Source organism: Marmota flaviventris, chromosome 2 (assembly GCF_047511675.1).
Source record: "Marmota flaviventris isolate mMarFla1 chromosome 2, mMarFla1.hap1, whole genome shotgun sequence".
Lineage (NCBI taxonomy): Eukaryota > Metazoa > Chordata > Mammalia > Rodentia > Sciuridae > Marmota > Marmota flaviventris.
Genome location: NC_092499.1, coordinates 203131465 through 203144614, shown reverse-complemented (window position 1 = coordinate 203144614; position 13150 = coordinate 203131465). Strand labels below are relative to the sequence as shown.

Genomic DNA, 13150 nt, shown 5'->3' with positions numbered 1-13150 from the left:
CACTGTGACAAAGTACCTGAGATAAAGGACTTATAAGGGAGAAGGTTTGTTCTGGGTTGTGGTTCACTTGGCCCCTTGTTTTGGGCCTGTGGCGGCATAGTGCATCGGTTGTGGGTGTGAGTGGTATGGAGGCTGCTCCCTTCCTGGTGGCCAGGAAGCACAGAAAGACCAGGAACCAGGTCCCAACATCCCTGAAGGCTCCGCCTCCCCCCAGTGTCCAGGCCGGGAGACTCTTCAGCTCTGCGCAGCAGGGGGGCCGTTGGGCTCCTTCACAGCTTCTTGGCTGTTCACAGAGCTCCTTCCTGCTGTCTGCTGTTCCTCCTCGGGCTGTGAGGTGCTGAGGGCTTGTCCTGGGCTTGGTGGCCATCTGCCTGTTCGTGGGAAGTGTCCACTCATCTCCGTCCATTCATTTTCGCTGATCCTGCTGTTCTGCATACAAATCCGACATCAGGTGCAAACGCTTCCTGTGTCTTTTGCTCGTTTTCTCATCCAGCAGTATTTTAAGAGCAGACAGTGTTGTTGACCCTTTTCTTTTTGGCTCCTTCTCCTTTGGTCCTAGGACCTCTGCCCAAGTCACCAACTTCTCCTGAGTTTGCTTTTTCCTAGAAGTTTTACAGACTCAAGTGCAACGCGAGCTCCTGTGACTTGAGTCGCTTTTTATATGTGGCATGAGGTTGGCTTGAGGTTGGCTTTTGATGCGATTGTGCAACTGTCCTGATGCCACTCGCCAGAAGCATTGGCTTTTCCCTGTTGGAGTTCCTAGCTGAGGTGCTGAGTGCGTGCACGGCCACCTCTGTGTCTCCAGATTTCCCATCTGCAGATCCAAACATGGATTCAAAATATTAAAATCAGGAAATCAAATCTCTACCGAACATGCACTGACTTCTTCTGGTCACTATCCCCTGAACAGTAGTACAGTGTCCCACCTGTTTACACAGCATTTCCGCTGTGTTAGGGATCACAAGTCATCAGAGCTGGCTTGAAGGCCATGGGAGGGAGGCCCTGGCCCTGTGCAGACACGGTGCCACTCTGCCAGGGACTTGAGTGTCATGGGCTTTCTATCCTGGGGCTCCCAGAACCAGTACCCTCTAGATACCCAGGAACAAATGCACATAGGAAAAGAGAGAAGTTCTTACATGATGTGAAAACACCCTGATATGATTATAAGTGAGGAAACAAATTTAGTTTGGACCTTCAGAAATAAAGAACAACTTAAAAAAACTCACAAGGTGGAGGTGACTTCACACACAGCGCATCTCTAGCGTTTTCCTGCAGTTGTGTTTCCTGAACCTGGTGCTCTGTGGTGGTGGGAAAGCCAGTGTTTGGCTGCTCCTGAGGCTCAGTGTGGCGGTCTGGGCTCCGTGTGGCTGGAGGGTGGTGTCTGCCGTGGGTTCCACTCCTCAGACCGAGAGTGCAGGCTCTAGAGTCTGGCTGTGGTCTGTGGCTGCTGGCCAGGCCAGAGAGCCTGTGGATGGGCCCCTACTCAGGTGGGGCATCCTCAGACCACAGTGGATTTGGAGAAGTCTGGAGGGGACTCCTGCAGCTGCCCTGCACCTCATGCGCCCTCCCTTAGGCTGCCCCTGATGCGGATCTCCTCCTGCCCAGGGCCTCCATGCAACTCTGCATGGTGTTTCCTGCTCCTAATCTACTTATTTGAGCCAGTTTTGTCTTTTCAAAGCTGTGATTGTGGTGGTGATTTCTTCCCAGCTAGGGGTCATTTATTTATTCATTGTTGGTGCTGAGGATTGAGCACAGGGTTGTTATGCCACTGAGCCACACCTCGAGTCCTTTTTCTTTTTATTTATTTTGAGATGGTTAGGCCCTCACTAAGTTGCCCAGGCTGGTCTGGAACTTGGCTCCTCCTGCCTCAGCCTCCCAGTCCCTGGGACCACAGGTGTGTAGGGACCTCTGTGCTAGGCTTCAGCTGGTGTTTTAGTCAGTCCCCAGTCCGTCCCCCCCCCCCCCCCCCGTGACTAAAGGACCCCACCAGAACAGCTGTAGAGGAGGGAAAGTTAATTGAGGCCTCACGGTTTCCGAGGTCTCAGTCCATGATGCCGGCTCCGTTCCTCGGGGCTGGAGGTGAGGCAGAACATCAAGTGGAAGAGTGGCAGAGGGAGCAGCTCACATGGTGACCAGGAGGAGAGAGAGGCTCCACTCCCAGACACGAAGCCGTGCCGCCATGCCCCCTCCTCCAGCCGCACCCTCCACCTCAGTGGCCCTCAGTCAATCCCTGTCGGGATTCATTCACTGACTGAGTCAAGGCCCTCATAAGCCCGTCATTTCTCCTCTAACCTTCTTGTACTTGCTCGCACGTGAGCTTCGGGGACGCTCACATCAAAACTGTAACAGCAGAAGACTGAGAGAGCTGTTTCGGAGGTGGGTGTCACCTCCAGATGAGACGCTGTGCTGAGGTGGCAGTGTCGCCCACAGGTGGCCTCCAACACTCGGGCACAGGTCTCAGCCCGTTCGCTGCTCCCCAGTGGGAGGTGACACAGACCCTGGCCAGCTGTGGACAGTTGATGTGGCCCCATCTTGCTGCTGTGCGAGTGACACTGCCGGGCCCATGGCTGTCCTGGGAAGGAGAAGGAGCTGAGGGCGGCCTCTGCGCCCCCTGGGGCGGGTCTCCCCTCCCGATCCCCACACCGTCTGCACTCTGTCGGAAGCCTCGTCTTCTCTCAGCCAGTGGGGCGTGGCAGGGAAGCCACCGCCCCAGTCTCTCATCTGCAGCTGCAGCCCTCTGTGGGCCCAGCATGGCCCCGCCCTGGGGTCTCTCCTCGACCCTCCCTTGTACCCCTGGGGAGGAAGACCCTCATGGAGCAGACTTGCCCCAGAGTGGACAGCAGCGGGGAGCACATGCAGAGCAGAAGCAGCGACCCCGTGGTGAGCAGGGTCAGGGCCTGGGCAGGCCTGCACAGCATGGTGGGCCAGCAGGAAGGGCCCTAGGGTAGAGTGAGGGAGAGGCTTGGGGGGCATCCAAGACGAGAGGGCAGCCCTGGAGGCTCAGGAGCACCCCAGAGAGCCAGGACATCAGAGGCCAGCGCTCCTTCTCCGGGATTCCAGACCACTACGAAGGGCGTGCCGGCCCTTGCAGGGGCCTGAAAGGACAACGCACTTGCTGGGAACCCGGAGGCACCAGGCGCAGCTCCAGACTCTGGCCGCGGGGGGGCCACCGAGGCTGCTGTGCTTCTGGACCCTGTGGTGAGATGGAAGATGTGCTCCTTACTGCTTTCCTCCCTCCCTCCCTTTTCTTTATTCATTCGAAAAACATTTACCGAGGCTGTTGCCACGATCCAGGCACTCGGGAGTCACCGTGACTGGGAAGGCACAGCACACACTGTGCCTGCTCTGGCAAGACGGACGGGAGGCCCTCTGGGCCAGAGCCATGGTCAGAGGTGCCGATCACGGGCTGGGCTCAGCAGGGCCTGCGCGAGCGCATGTACAGGAGTGTGCACATGCGTGTGTGAGTGTGTGACCCGTGTGCCCACATGCGGGCACATGTGTGGTGGCAGCACCCACGTTACCAGTACACGGTGCGTTTCTGAGTCAGCCGTTCTCAGGGCCCTGGGGTGGGCCACCTCGGCTGTCCTTGGCCCTCATCTGGGAGGCACCTGTGGTGCTGTGGGGACTCGTGTGCACAGTGGCCTGGCAAGGCGGGCAGCAGACGGAGCTGCTGGAAGATTCCACTGGACGTGGGACAGTGCCTAGTGCAGGCTCCAAGCCGTCTTCCCGGGCCCAGTCGTCGGCTGGTTCTTTGGTCATATATGTCTGCGCTGGGACGGGAGGGACCCAGGACTACAGGCATGCAGGTAGCGCTCTGCCACGAGCCGCAGCCCAGCCCCAGTTTGTTAGGTTTTAACATTGCCATTAGGGACACTTGCCCCGTGCGGCCTCCCTCCCTCCCTGTCGGTACTGGGGACTGAACCTAGGTGCTCTATCACTGAGCCACACCCCAGCCCTTTTAATAATTCATTTTGAGATGGGTCTGGATGAGCTGCCAAAGCTGGCCTTGTGCTTGCCGTCCTCCTTCCCAGCCTAGTCCCTGGGATGCCAGAGTAGCCACTGTGTGGGCTTCGACTGCATTCTTACCAGGTGCACAGGGCTTTTGGCCCACGCCCTCGATGGCACTCCTCATGTTCTGGGTTTTGGGGTCCACACCTCAGGGGTATGATGCTGTACCTGGCTGTGATGGGGCATTTGATGTCTTTGGATAAGTGTCTGGTCAGACCTAGTGCCCTGTGTGTTTGTCTTTTGAATCGCGAGAGTCCTTTAAGCAGTCTGGGTAGGATTTCTTATCAGAACATGGCTTGAAAATATTTTCTCCCCATTTGATGGGTTGTCTTCTCACTTTCTTGAGAGCAGACATGGAACATAGGAGGTTTTGATTTTGATGAAATCTAGTGTATGTTTTTGCTGCTTGTGCCTCTGAAGGGCAGGGCAGGGGCCATGGCACACAGGTGTGGACCTCAGAACCCATCACCAGGTCCAAGCTCACGTGGATTTCTCCTGAGCATTGTGGCTGCAGCTCTGATATCCAGGCTGGATGCTGGTGCTGATATCTCCTCTTCTTTGAGGTGGAGTCCTGTAGCTCCGGGCAGTCTGCATGGGTCTGAGTCCTCTTCCAGGGTGGGGCTCTGAGCCGGGCTGCGGCCTGAGGCCTGGGCTGTGACTGTGAGGAGCTGCCAGGGCACAGCAGGTCGGGGTGGCAGGACGGGGCGGGATGGAGAACTAGGCCACTACAGAGCCCTGGCAGGTGTCCTGGTCATCGGGACTGGGTCCACATCTCACAGGCCATGGTCAGCAGCAAGTTGTTGCACTCCCCTAGACTGGCCACGTTGTCCACTAGGAGAGTCTTGAAGATTGCCGTGTCCTCTGACGTGTCTTCCTCCCACCCGCAGGTGCAGACCTGACTGTCACTGAGGCCAGCAGCTCCGACAGCCGAGGGGAGAGGGCCGAGCTGTACACCCACGTGGACGAGGGCCTCCTGGGAGAGGCCAGCTGCCTGGGCCCACCCCTGACTCCTGAGAAGGACGAGGTGCTGCACCAGGCCAGTGCGGTGGCCGGTCTGCGCGCGGCACTCATGAGTCAGAGCAGCCTGCTGTCTCTGAAGGCTGACGTGCTGGGGGACGACGGCTCCCTGCTGTTCGAGTACCTGCCTAAGGGTGCCCACTCGCTGTCTCGTAAGTCCAGCCCCTGGCCTGTTGCTGTGCTTGCTTCCGCGTCCATCATCCCATCACGAGGGTCAGACCCAGAGAGCATGGAGGACAAGGGTGGGGCTGCCCATCACCCCGTGGCTGAGGGCCGTCCCTCTAGGCATCTTGGGAGGCTGCACAAAGCCCGAACTGGCCTTGGGGTCCCCTGGGGCCTGTGTGTGGTCAGGCAGCAGGAGAGCCAGGGAGGTGTTTGCTGTTCATGCTGCAGGCCTGGAAGGCTCGGGTTTCTGTGGAGCACCAGGCGCCCTCTGCTGGGCCCTGTGCCCAGTCGGGGAGGTGTGCAGCCAAGCTGCGGCTGCCGAGGACAGCAGGCCACCCGCGTGCTTGTTAGATGATGCCGTGGCAGTGAGTGTGGGACGAAGCTGGGTGCTGTGTCCACCCTCAGCGCTGTGGTGGGAGTGAGACCACGCGTGGCAGGAGGTACGGCTGCACCTTGCAGAGGCCCTTGGTGCCTGTCCCTGGTGGGCGGGAGGTGTTACCTGACCAGCTCACACAGCCTGCAGCACCAGCCCCAAGACTGGCAGTGCACACGGCCCCAGGCAGTGCAGTGCCAGGAGGCTCTGCCAGGGGTGGAGTGAACAAAGGCCTGTCCCCTACGGGGCGGGGGCACACCCCAGGCGGCAGGTGCTGCGCGGGGCGGGCGGGCAGGCGTGTGGAGCCGCGTCCTCACCTCGTGCCGAGTCCCCTGAATGAAATAAAGGAGGGTGCCGGTCGTTTGTGGGGCTTTGGAACATGTATCTTTGTTTTATTTTTGCTGTTTTTAAAGACAGCATTTCTACAATTTTGTTTTCATGAGGACGAAAATATCCTGAGAGTTTGTGTTGGTGTAAGGGCTGTGTATCGCTATGGCTAATAAATGCTGCCTGGAAGGAACGCCCGTGTCCTCTTTATTCCCGTGCACCTGTCGAGGGCCGGAGGGTGGGGCGGGGCAGTGTGTGGGCACTGGGCGCTGGTCTTGGACACGCTGCTGAGACCTCGTTCCCACGTCTGAGAAATGGAGATGCAGCCATTTACATAGGTGCTGGGATCTGCCACAGAACGACGTCCAGGAGCACCGAGCAGGCAGATGGAGTGCGCAGTGGACCGAGTGTGGACTGGTCAGTGAGGAGAACATGCAGTGAGTGGGCTGTGTGCGAAGCGTAGACCGCCAGCGGTCCTGTCTGGGTGGTCCTGGAGCGTTCTAGAGAAGCTGAGTTAATGTCCTTGTTTCATAGGACTGACCAGACGGGCAGCAGGCGGGGGTGTCGGCCTGGTATGAGGACTTCTGCATTTGAGCAGCCTGACTTAATGGCCTACCTGTTTACAGTCATTGTTCACTGAAAAGGAGCCATTAGCTGCGCCAAGTGGCCGCTGTGTACAAATAACCCACTCAGGTCCTCGGCCAGCGCGTTGCCTCCGTGGGTCTGGAGAAGGCGCAGGAACGTGGTAGCTCGGATCTCACGTGAACACCAGCCAGCCGGGTATAGGAGGGTGTGGCGTCGTCCCATCCCACGGTGACACGAGAGCACAGGCGTCCTCTGGAGCACCGTGAGCTTCGGCCAGTGACACCCACGGAGCTGCATGTGACATGGTCCTGCCTCCCTGGAGGAGGCCACCAGGCTCCTGGGGGCTCATGGCTGTGGCACTGGAACTGGGCTATGGCTCACCCTGGGCCGTGGGCAGGAGCATCTGGAGGGCAGAGGCAGCAACCTCCGTTCTGGCTTAGAGAACACTTCCTTCAGCTGTTTAAACAAGGCGTCCAGGGCCCGAGCTCGAGTCTGGATGGTGCTGGGCCCTTGCCCTTTGGGGCGTCCTGCCCTGTGGAGGAGCCGCAGCATCTGCCTGGAAGCCCCTGTCAGATCAGCCTTCGAGGCCCGAGGTCCCGTGCTGCAACTTTCTGTGATGAAACCCTCTGTTGAAGTTGGTTTGCTCCTGGGAGGCTGACCCCGAGCTCAGATGAGTCACCAACGAGACCCCTGCTGCTGGGTTTGCCCAGCTGAGGAAAATACCCACACTCACCCTGCGTGAAGACCCTGGCACTGTCCCTGGCCAGCCATGCACTCTGGGGTCCTGCATGGTGCTCCTGGAACTCTGGTCTCTGGTGAACCTGCATCCCGAGCCAAGCGGCTGACACTGCCCTTCCATCCCAGGTGAGCCTCCGGGCAGTGCCACGTGGCCAGGAGCAGGCCGGGGGGGCGCCATGGAGGCCCAAGCCTGGTGCCTCAGGAGCTGGGACATGGCCTTCCTCCTCCCTCGGCCCCCTTCAGCTCGTCCTTGGAGGTGAACCAAGCGTTAGCTATCACTATGACCGCTCCACTCCCCGGGGACACAGGAAGCAGAATTGTTCGATTTAAAGTGTTTCTTGAGTCACTTGGGTGCCTGGGTGGGAGGACCTGTCAGGGGTCCCACGGTCAGGACCAGCCGGGCAACCCTGCGAGGCCTGTCTCTGTGACCCTGTTCTGAGGATTTCTTCCCCCAGAAAACATTTGATTCACATGCAGGAGGTTGAGAACTCGGATTCCCACAGCCGAGAGCGAGGCCATCTCCGGGGGCCTTCCTGCATGGGGTCACCGTTTCTGACCATCTGCCTTGGCCCCAGAGGTCTGGTGGGAGTGCGTGCTCCTTCGTGTCCCCAGCCACAGGGGAAGGCCTGCCACCTCCACCTCCTGCCTCCCTCAAGAGCCAGGAAGCCTGGAGCCAGCACCTGGATCTGCAGGTCCACTGCTGCTCTTCGTCCTCCTCCGCAGGTCATCCCCGCAGGGTAGCTTTGGGTGCTGGTACTCTGGTAACAGCTCTTCTTCCACGCGTCTGTTTGTTGGGAATTAATGACAGCCTTCCTTTCCAGGTGGCCGGTGACAGGTTGTCTTTGTAGCTGCTGGACGGGGACCAGGTGAGTGAGAGGGGGTATCAGCTGCAGAAGTGTTGCCCACCTTTCTCACACCACCGGTCAGTAGCTCGTGGGCCTCTGGCTCTAGGTTGGCATCTCTGTTGACCTGGACATGGGTCTGAGCAGTGCTGTCTAGACCTGGCTCCCGGGGTCCTCTCTAGGGTCCTGAGGAGCCTTCTCCCAGTACCCGGCATTCCTCCCACAGGCTGGGTAGCCTTGCCCCACCTGGGTGGCCGCATTGGGGTGCCAGCACTGTGGTCTTGGGCACTGGGAATGCCTGTGGAGTCTGCTAAGGGTCCCTGTGGGGCAGACGCTCAGCTAGCTGTGCACCATGGCTCCCAGGCAGGATGGGCCTCCAGTGCCCTGAGCCCTGTGTGGGGATGGGTGCCTGGTGTGCGGGTCCCTGTGGCCACTCATGTGCAGCTTTGAGTGTGGGGCAGTTAGGGACACGGCTGTGACGCCCAGTCAGGGAGGGGCAGCCTGGCAGGGGCGGGCACACCTCCAGCCTCCAGGCAACCTGACCATGTGGCTTGTGAAGTTGGGGGACAGAGGAGGGGCACAGGGGCACGTGGAGGTGGAGTCCAAGAGGTCTGCCTGACTCCCCAGAGGGACCTGAGGGCCCGGCCCAGCCGGCTGTTGTGCAGGCCTCTGCCCACGCACCCCCCAGTGCTGATGGGCATCACCAGATGCTCCTCTTTTCAGAAAGCGCCATCTGCCTTCACACATGCGGTCGACATCACCTCCTTATTCAGAGCTGGGCTCCCCTTTGCGGAACAGCAGGTGGCTCAGGAGGGTCCTGGAGTAGCCAGAGTGCTGTCAGGCAGGGTGGGCAGGTGTCCCTGGGAAAGGCGCTTCCCCTCGGCCTTCCCTGTGACCAGTGCAGACCGCCTTCAGGCCGCCGCAGCTCCCTGCTGATGCGTCTGTGTGCCATGATGGCGGCTCTGAGGACAGAGAGCTGTGGGGGGTGTCTTCAGGCTGGGTCCGCCAGGGCAGGTCCCTCTCAGGCTCTGGTGGCCATCTGCACTGAGTGTGTCCTTACTTTGTGGGCCACCATGAGTCTGTTCACTGTCACACGGAGATTTTGTGTCCCGCTTGGGCACCTTGGCTGGGGGGCATGGATGACCCCACCTGAGCTGGGGTGTCTGGTTCGGGTGGTGGGGAATGGTGTCAGAGGTTGGCAGCTGACCATAGGGAGGTACCTCCTGGGACCCACACGCAGGCCCAGAGGTTTTGGTTGGTGTTTGAAAACAACTTAAAATTTAGATGGTTTCCAGAGAGCCTGAAAAAACAGGCTTTGTGATGAATGGTAAAAATGATAAGGGATGTAGGAAGCTTTGTGTGTGTGTGTGTGTGTTCACTCTGGGGGCCCCGGGGTGTTTTATACTGAGCTGTATCCTCAGCCCTCTTAAAAACTTTACTTTGAGACAGGGTCTCCCTAAGTTGCTGAGGCTGGCCTCAAATTTACAATCCTTCTGCCTCAGCCTTCCAAGTAGCTGGGATCACAGGGGTGTGCCCCACACTAGGCAACATTATTCCTTCTTGAAAACAGAACTTCAGTAATAAAAGGTTGGTTTTCTCTTTAGGTCTGTTAACTGCCAAGTATCTGCTCCATATCTGTAAATTCATTTTCCTGGCATTACTGTCTCCTTCGCATACGGGAAGAGTGTCCCCCACCCCAGAGCCTATGGGTACACAGAAGGGCATGTAGGTTATAAAGATCAAGACTCCCCTCACCTGGGGTGTGGACTTACTAATTTAGATTTGGAGTTTTTTTGTTTGTTTTTTTATATTTTGTTTTATATATTTTTAGTTGTTGATGGACCTTTATTTTATTCATTTATTTTGTATGCCATGCTGAGAATCAAACCCAGTGCCTCACACATGCTAGGCAATCCCTCTGCCCCTGAGCCACAACCCCAGCCCATAGACTGCACTTTACATTGTCAGCTTGGCGATTTGTCAGCTGCTATAAAAAAACACTTGTTTTAAAGAAAGTGTCTTTGAAGAGAAGTGGGGCTCACAGGTTCAGCCAGCCTGGCTGGTCCTGGGCTGACCTCCGTGGCGAATGATGGGAAAGTGCCCACCCAGAACACATCACTGGAAGCCTGACCCACACAAAACCAGACACACAGGCACTGGAGTCCTGGGGTGCAAGCCCATGTGGGGGCCGGGCCCTGGGGAGGGTGGGAGGGCGCCCACCCTGGGTCTCTGTAGGTGCTGGAGCTGACCCACAGGCTGAGCCCTCAGGACACAGGTGGAGGTGGTGTCTCAGGCTGCCCACCACTTTGGGGACTCAAGGGGCAGAACCCGCGTGCAAGAGACCCCCACATGCGCACACAGACCCTCGGCCTCTGAGCACACTCTCAGAGCCACATTCCAGGAAGTCCAGCCGGAATGTTCTAGAAGGTGCATCAGGCAGCATTTCCCCAGAAACACAGAGCAGGAGGAAGCCAGGGTCACGTGGGCTGGGTGGAGGGACAAGGGAACATGGGGTGAGACCCACTCTCTGGGAGTAAAACTCAGACTGCATGGAACCACTGAGCCCTCACGGGACCTCAGCCATTGCTAGGGTCCACAGCAAACGTCTGCCTTCACCGTGTTTGGAGAAGGCACTTCTTCCCTGTGCCTCAAGTGCCCCATCATCCAACTGAAGGGTCCAGTGTGTGCCAGGTCACCCACTGACCAAGCCCCACTGGGAGCCAAGAAGGTTCTTGGTTGTCAGACAAGGCCGATGGATCTGCAGCTGACCTGCTCAAGAAATCAGCCAGAAATAGCAAAAGATGGAGAATTCCAAGAGAATTGGGATCTGTAAAAAAAGTGTCTGAGCTGGGCAGAGCACAGTGGGGCACGCCTGTAATCCCAAGGCTTGGGAGGCTGAGGCAGGAAGATCTTCAGTTCAAAGCCAGCCTCAGCAACAGTGAGGTACTAAGCAACTCAGTGAGACCCTGTCTCTAAATAAAATCCAAAAAAAGAAAAAATAATTAGGGTTGGGGATGTGACTCAGTGGTCAAGTGCTCCTTCGTTCAGTCCCTGGTACCTACCCCCCCCACACAAAAAAAAAATGGAAAGAGAAAATACAGTGTCTGGAATTTAAGTTCACAGATAGTCTGAGAGCAGCCAATGCAGAAGGTGGGTCAGTGGCTGGAGACAGATGTGTGGAAAACACTCCCGGCAGGAGCTCAGAGGAAGAAAGAATGGGCATGAAGCTGCGAGGCGCGGTGCGGAGCTCGCGAGGTGGAGAGAGCCACTGGGATGCTCCAGGACCGAGGAAGACAGCGTGGGCTCAGGAGCTGTGAGCACCAAGACCAACCAGCCAGCCACAGAAGCAGCCACAGGTACACGCTGACTCGAGGACAAGGACGCAGCCAGAGGAGACTTTTCCCTCCAAGAGCCGCAGTGCTGGGGCTGCAGCCCTGAGGACAGGCCGCCCACCGGGAATGGCGACGGCAGGAAGTCTGCTCACCGTTGGGGGCATGTGCAGGGCCTTGTCAAGCACCCAGGGGGAGCCAGAGAGCTCACCTCCTAGGACAGGTCTTCAGGGGGAAGCACCCAGCCGGCAGCCCAGGGTGACAACAGCCCAGGGTGACGAGGTTGGGTTGCTGACTGGTTGTTCAGTCCTCGCACAGTCCAGCTGGTTGTGGCCAAAACACAGGTGCAACTGGGGGCTGTGACAAGAAACAGAGCCACTCCTGACCATGGGAAAGGGGCGGGAGAGGAGGCTCAATGATGCCCAGCACCTCCATAGCTGGCCCTCAAAGGAGGCCCGAATACCCAGGAAAGAACTGGGTGCCTTCCTGGGCAGGAGCTCTGACCAAAGTGTGTTGTGCGTGAATGGACACATCTCGGCAAGTCCCTCCCGGGGGCATACTGCGCTGCTCCCATCAAAGTGGAAAAACAATCCTTGGGGGCTGCAGTTGTGGCTCAGAGGAAAAGTGCTCGCCTGGCATGCATGAGGCACTGAGTTCAGTTCCCAGCACCACATAAAAATTAAATAAAGGTGTTGTGTCCACCAACAACTAAGAAATAAATATTAAAAAAAGAAAAGTAAAACGATCCTTGGCCTTTTTGGAGGGAGGTGCATAAGGGGCCCTGAGTGTGGCTGAGGTGGTTCTGAACTCTTGGACTCACGTGATCCTCCTACCCCAGCCTCCCGAGTGGCTGGGATAGAAGAAAGTTGTGCACTACCATACCCAACTTTCTTTTTGGTTTTAGCCTTTAAAAAAATATTTACCACTTATGGATGACAGACTATATAGATAAGAACACAGGAAAATATAAAGCAAAAAGATAAGCCATGCAGACACCAACCTAGAGAAAGCAATGCAGCAATATTAATGCCAAAGTACACTTTAAGGTGTCACAGCCTGGTCTGGTGGCCATGCCAGAAATCCCAGCAACTCGGCAGGCTGAGGCAGGAGAATTGTAAGTTCAAAGCCAGCCTTAGCCCTTAGGGAGGCCCTGAGCAACTCACCCAGAATACCTCTCTAAATAAAATATATAAACACACAAATGACTGGGGGGGTGGCTCAGTAGTAGAGTATCCTTGGCTTCATTTCCAGTACAAAAAAAAAAGGTAGCAATTAAACAGTGAACTTGACATTCCTATATGTGTCCAAAAATTAGTTCAGTCTTTAAGTACATGGAACAAAAGTCGGCAAGAAGCTAGAGGGAGCTGTGGACAAGTGCATGGTCATATCGGGGGTTTCTGACACCTTGTCCGGCTAGCCAGACTGCCCTTGGATTCAGCTTGCTGACACTTTGTGGAGAATCTTGTATCTGAATGACCAAGGAGCGGCTTTAACACGGGTGCAGGAAAGGGTTACCAAGGACAAGGCAGACCAGCCATGTCCCAGGACTGAGACTGCAGGTGGCTGGAGCTGGGGTCAGCCAGAGGAAGATGCTAGAACTTCCCAAAGGTTCTGCTTGAGGCCACAACTGGACTGAGATCCTGTGTCACTGGACGCCACGGAGGTGGTGACATTTTGAGTTGAATGATAGTGGAAGTAAGAGCACCTCAAAACTTCAGAGCACCCTGAGACAGTGCTCAGAGCTCTGTTGCCCTGATGAGAAAAGG

General features: G+C 57.1%; 1 protein-coding gene across 2 annotated transcripts in view; it reads left to right on the top strand.

Annotated features, from left to right (window-relative positions):
• The window catches only part of Zbtb46 (zinc finger and BTB domain containing 46), a 52703-nt gene that overhangs the window by 26383 nt on the left and 13170 nt on the right, over positions 1-13150 (top strand). For both annotated transcript variants that reach the window (XM_071609086.1, XM_027954200.2), the window contains exon 3: positions 4896-5177. In XM_071609086.1, the coding sequence (XP_071465187.1) occupies positions 4896-5177 (282 nt within the window). The remainder of the gene's footprint in view (positions 1-4895; positions 5178-13150) is intronic.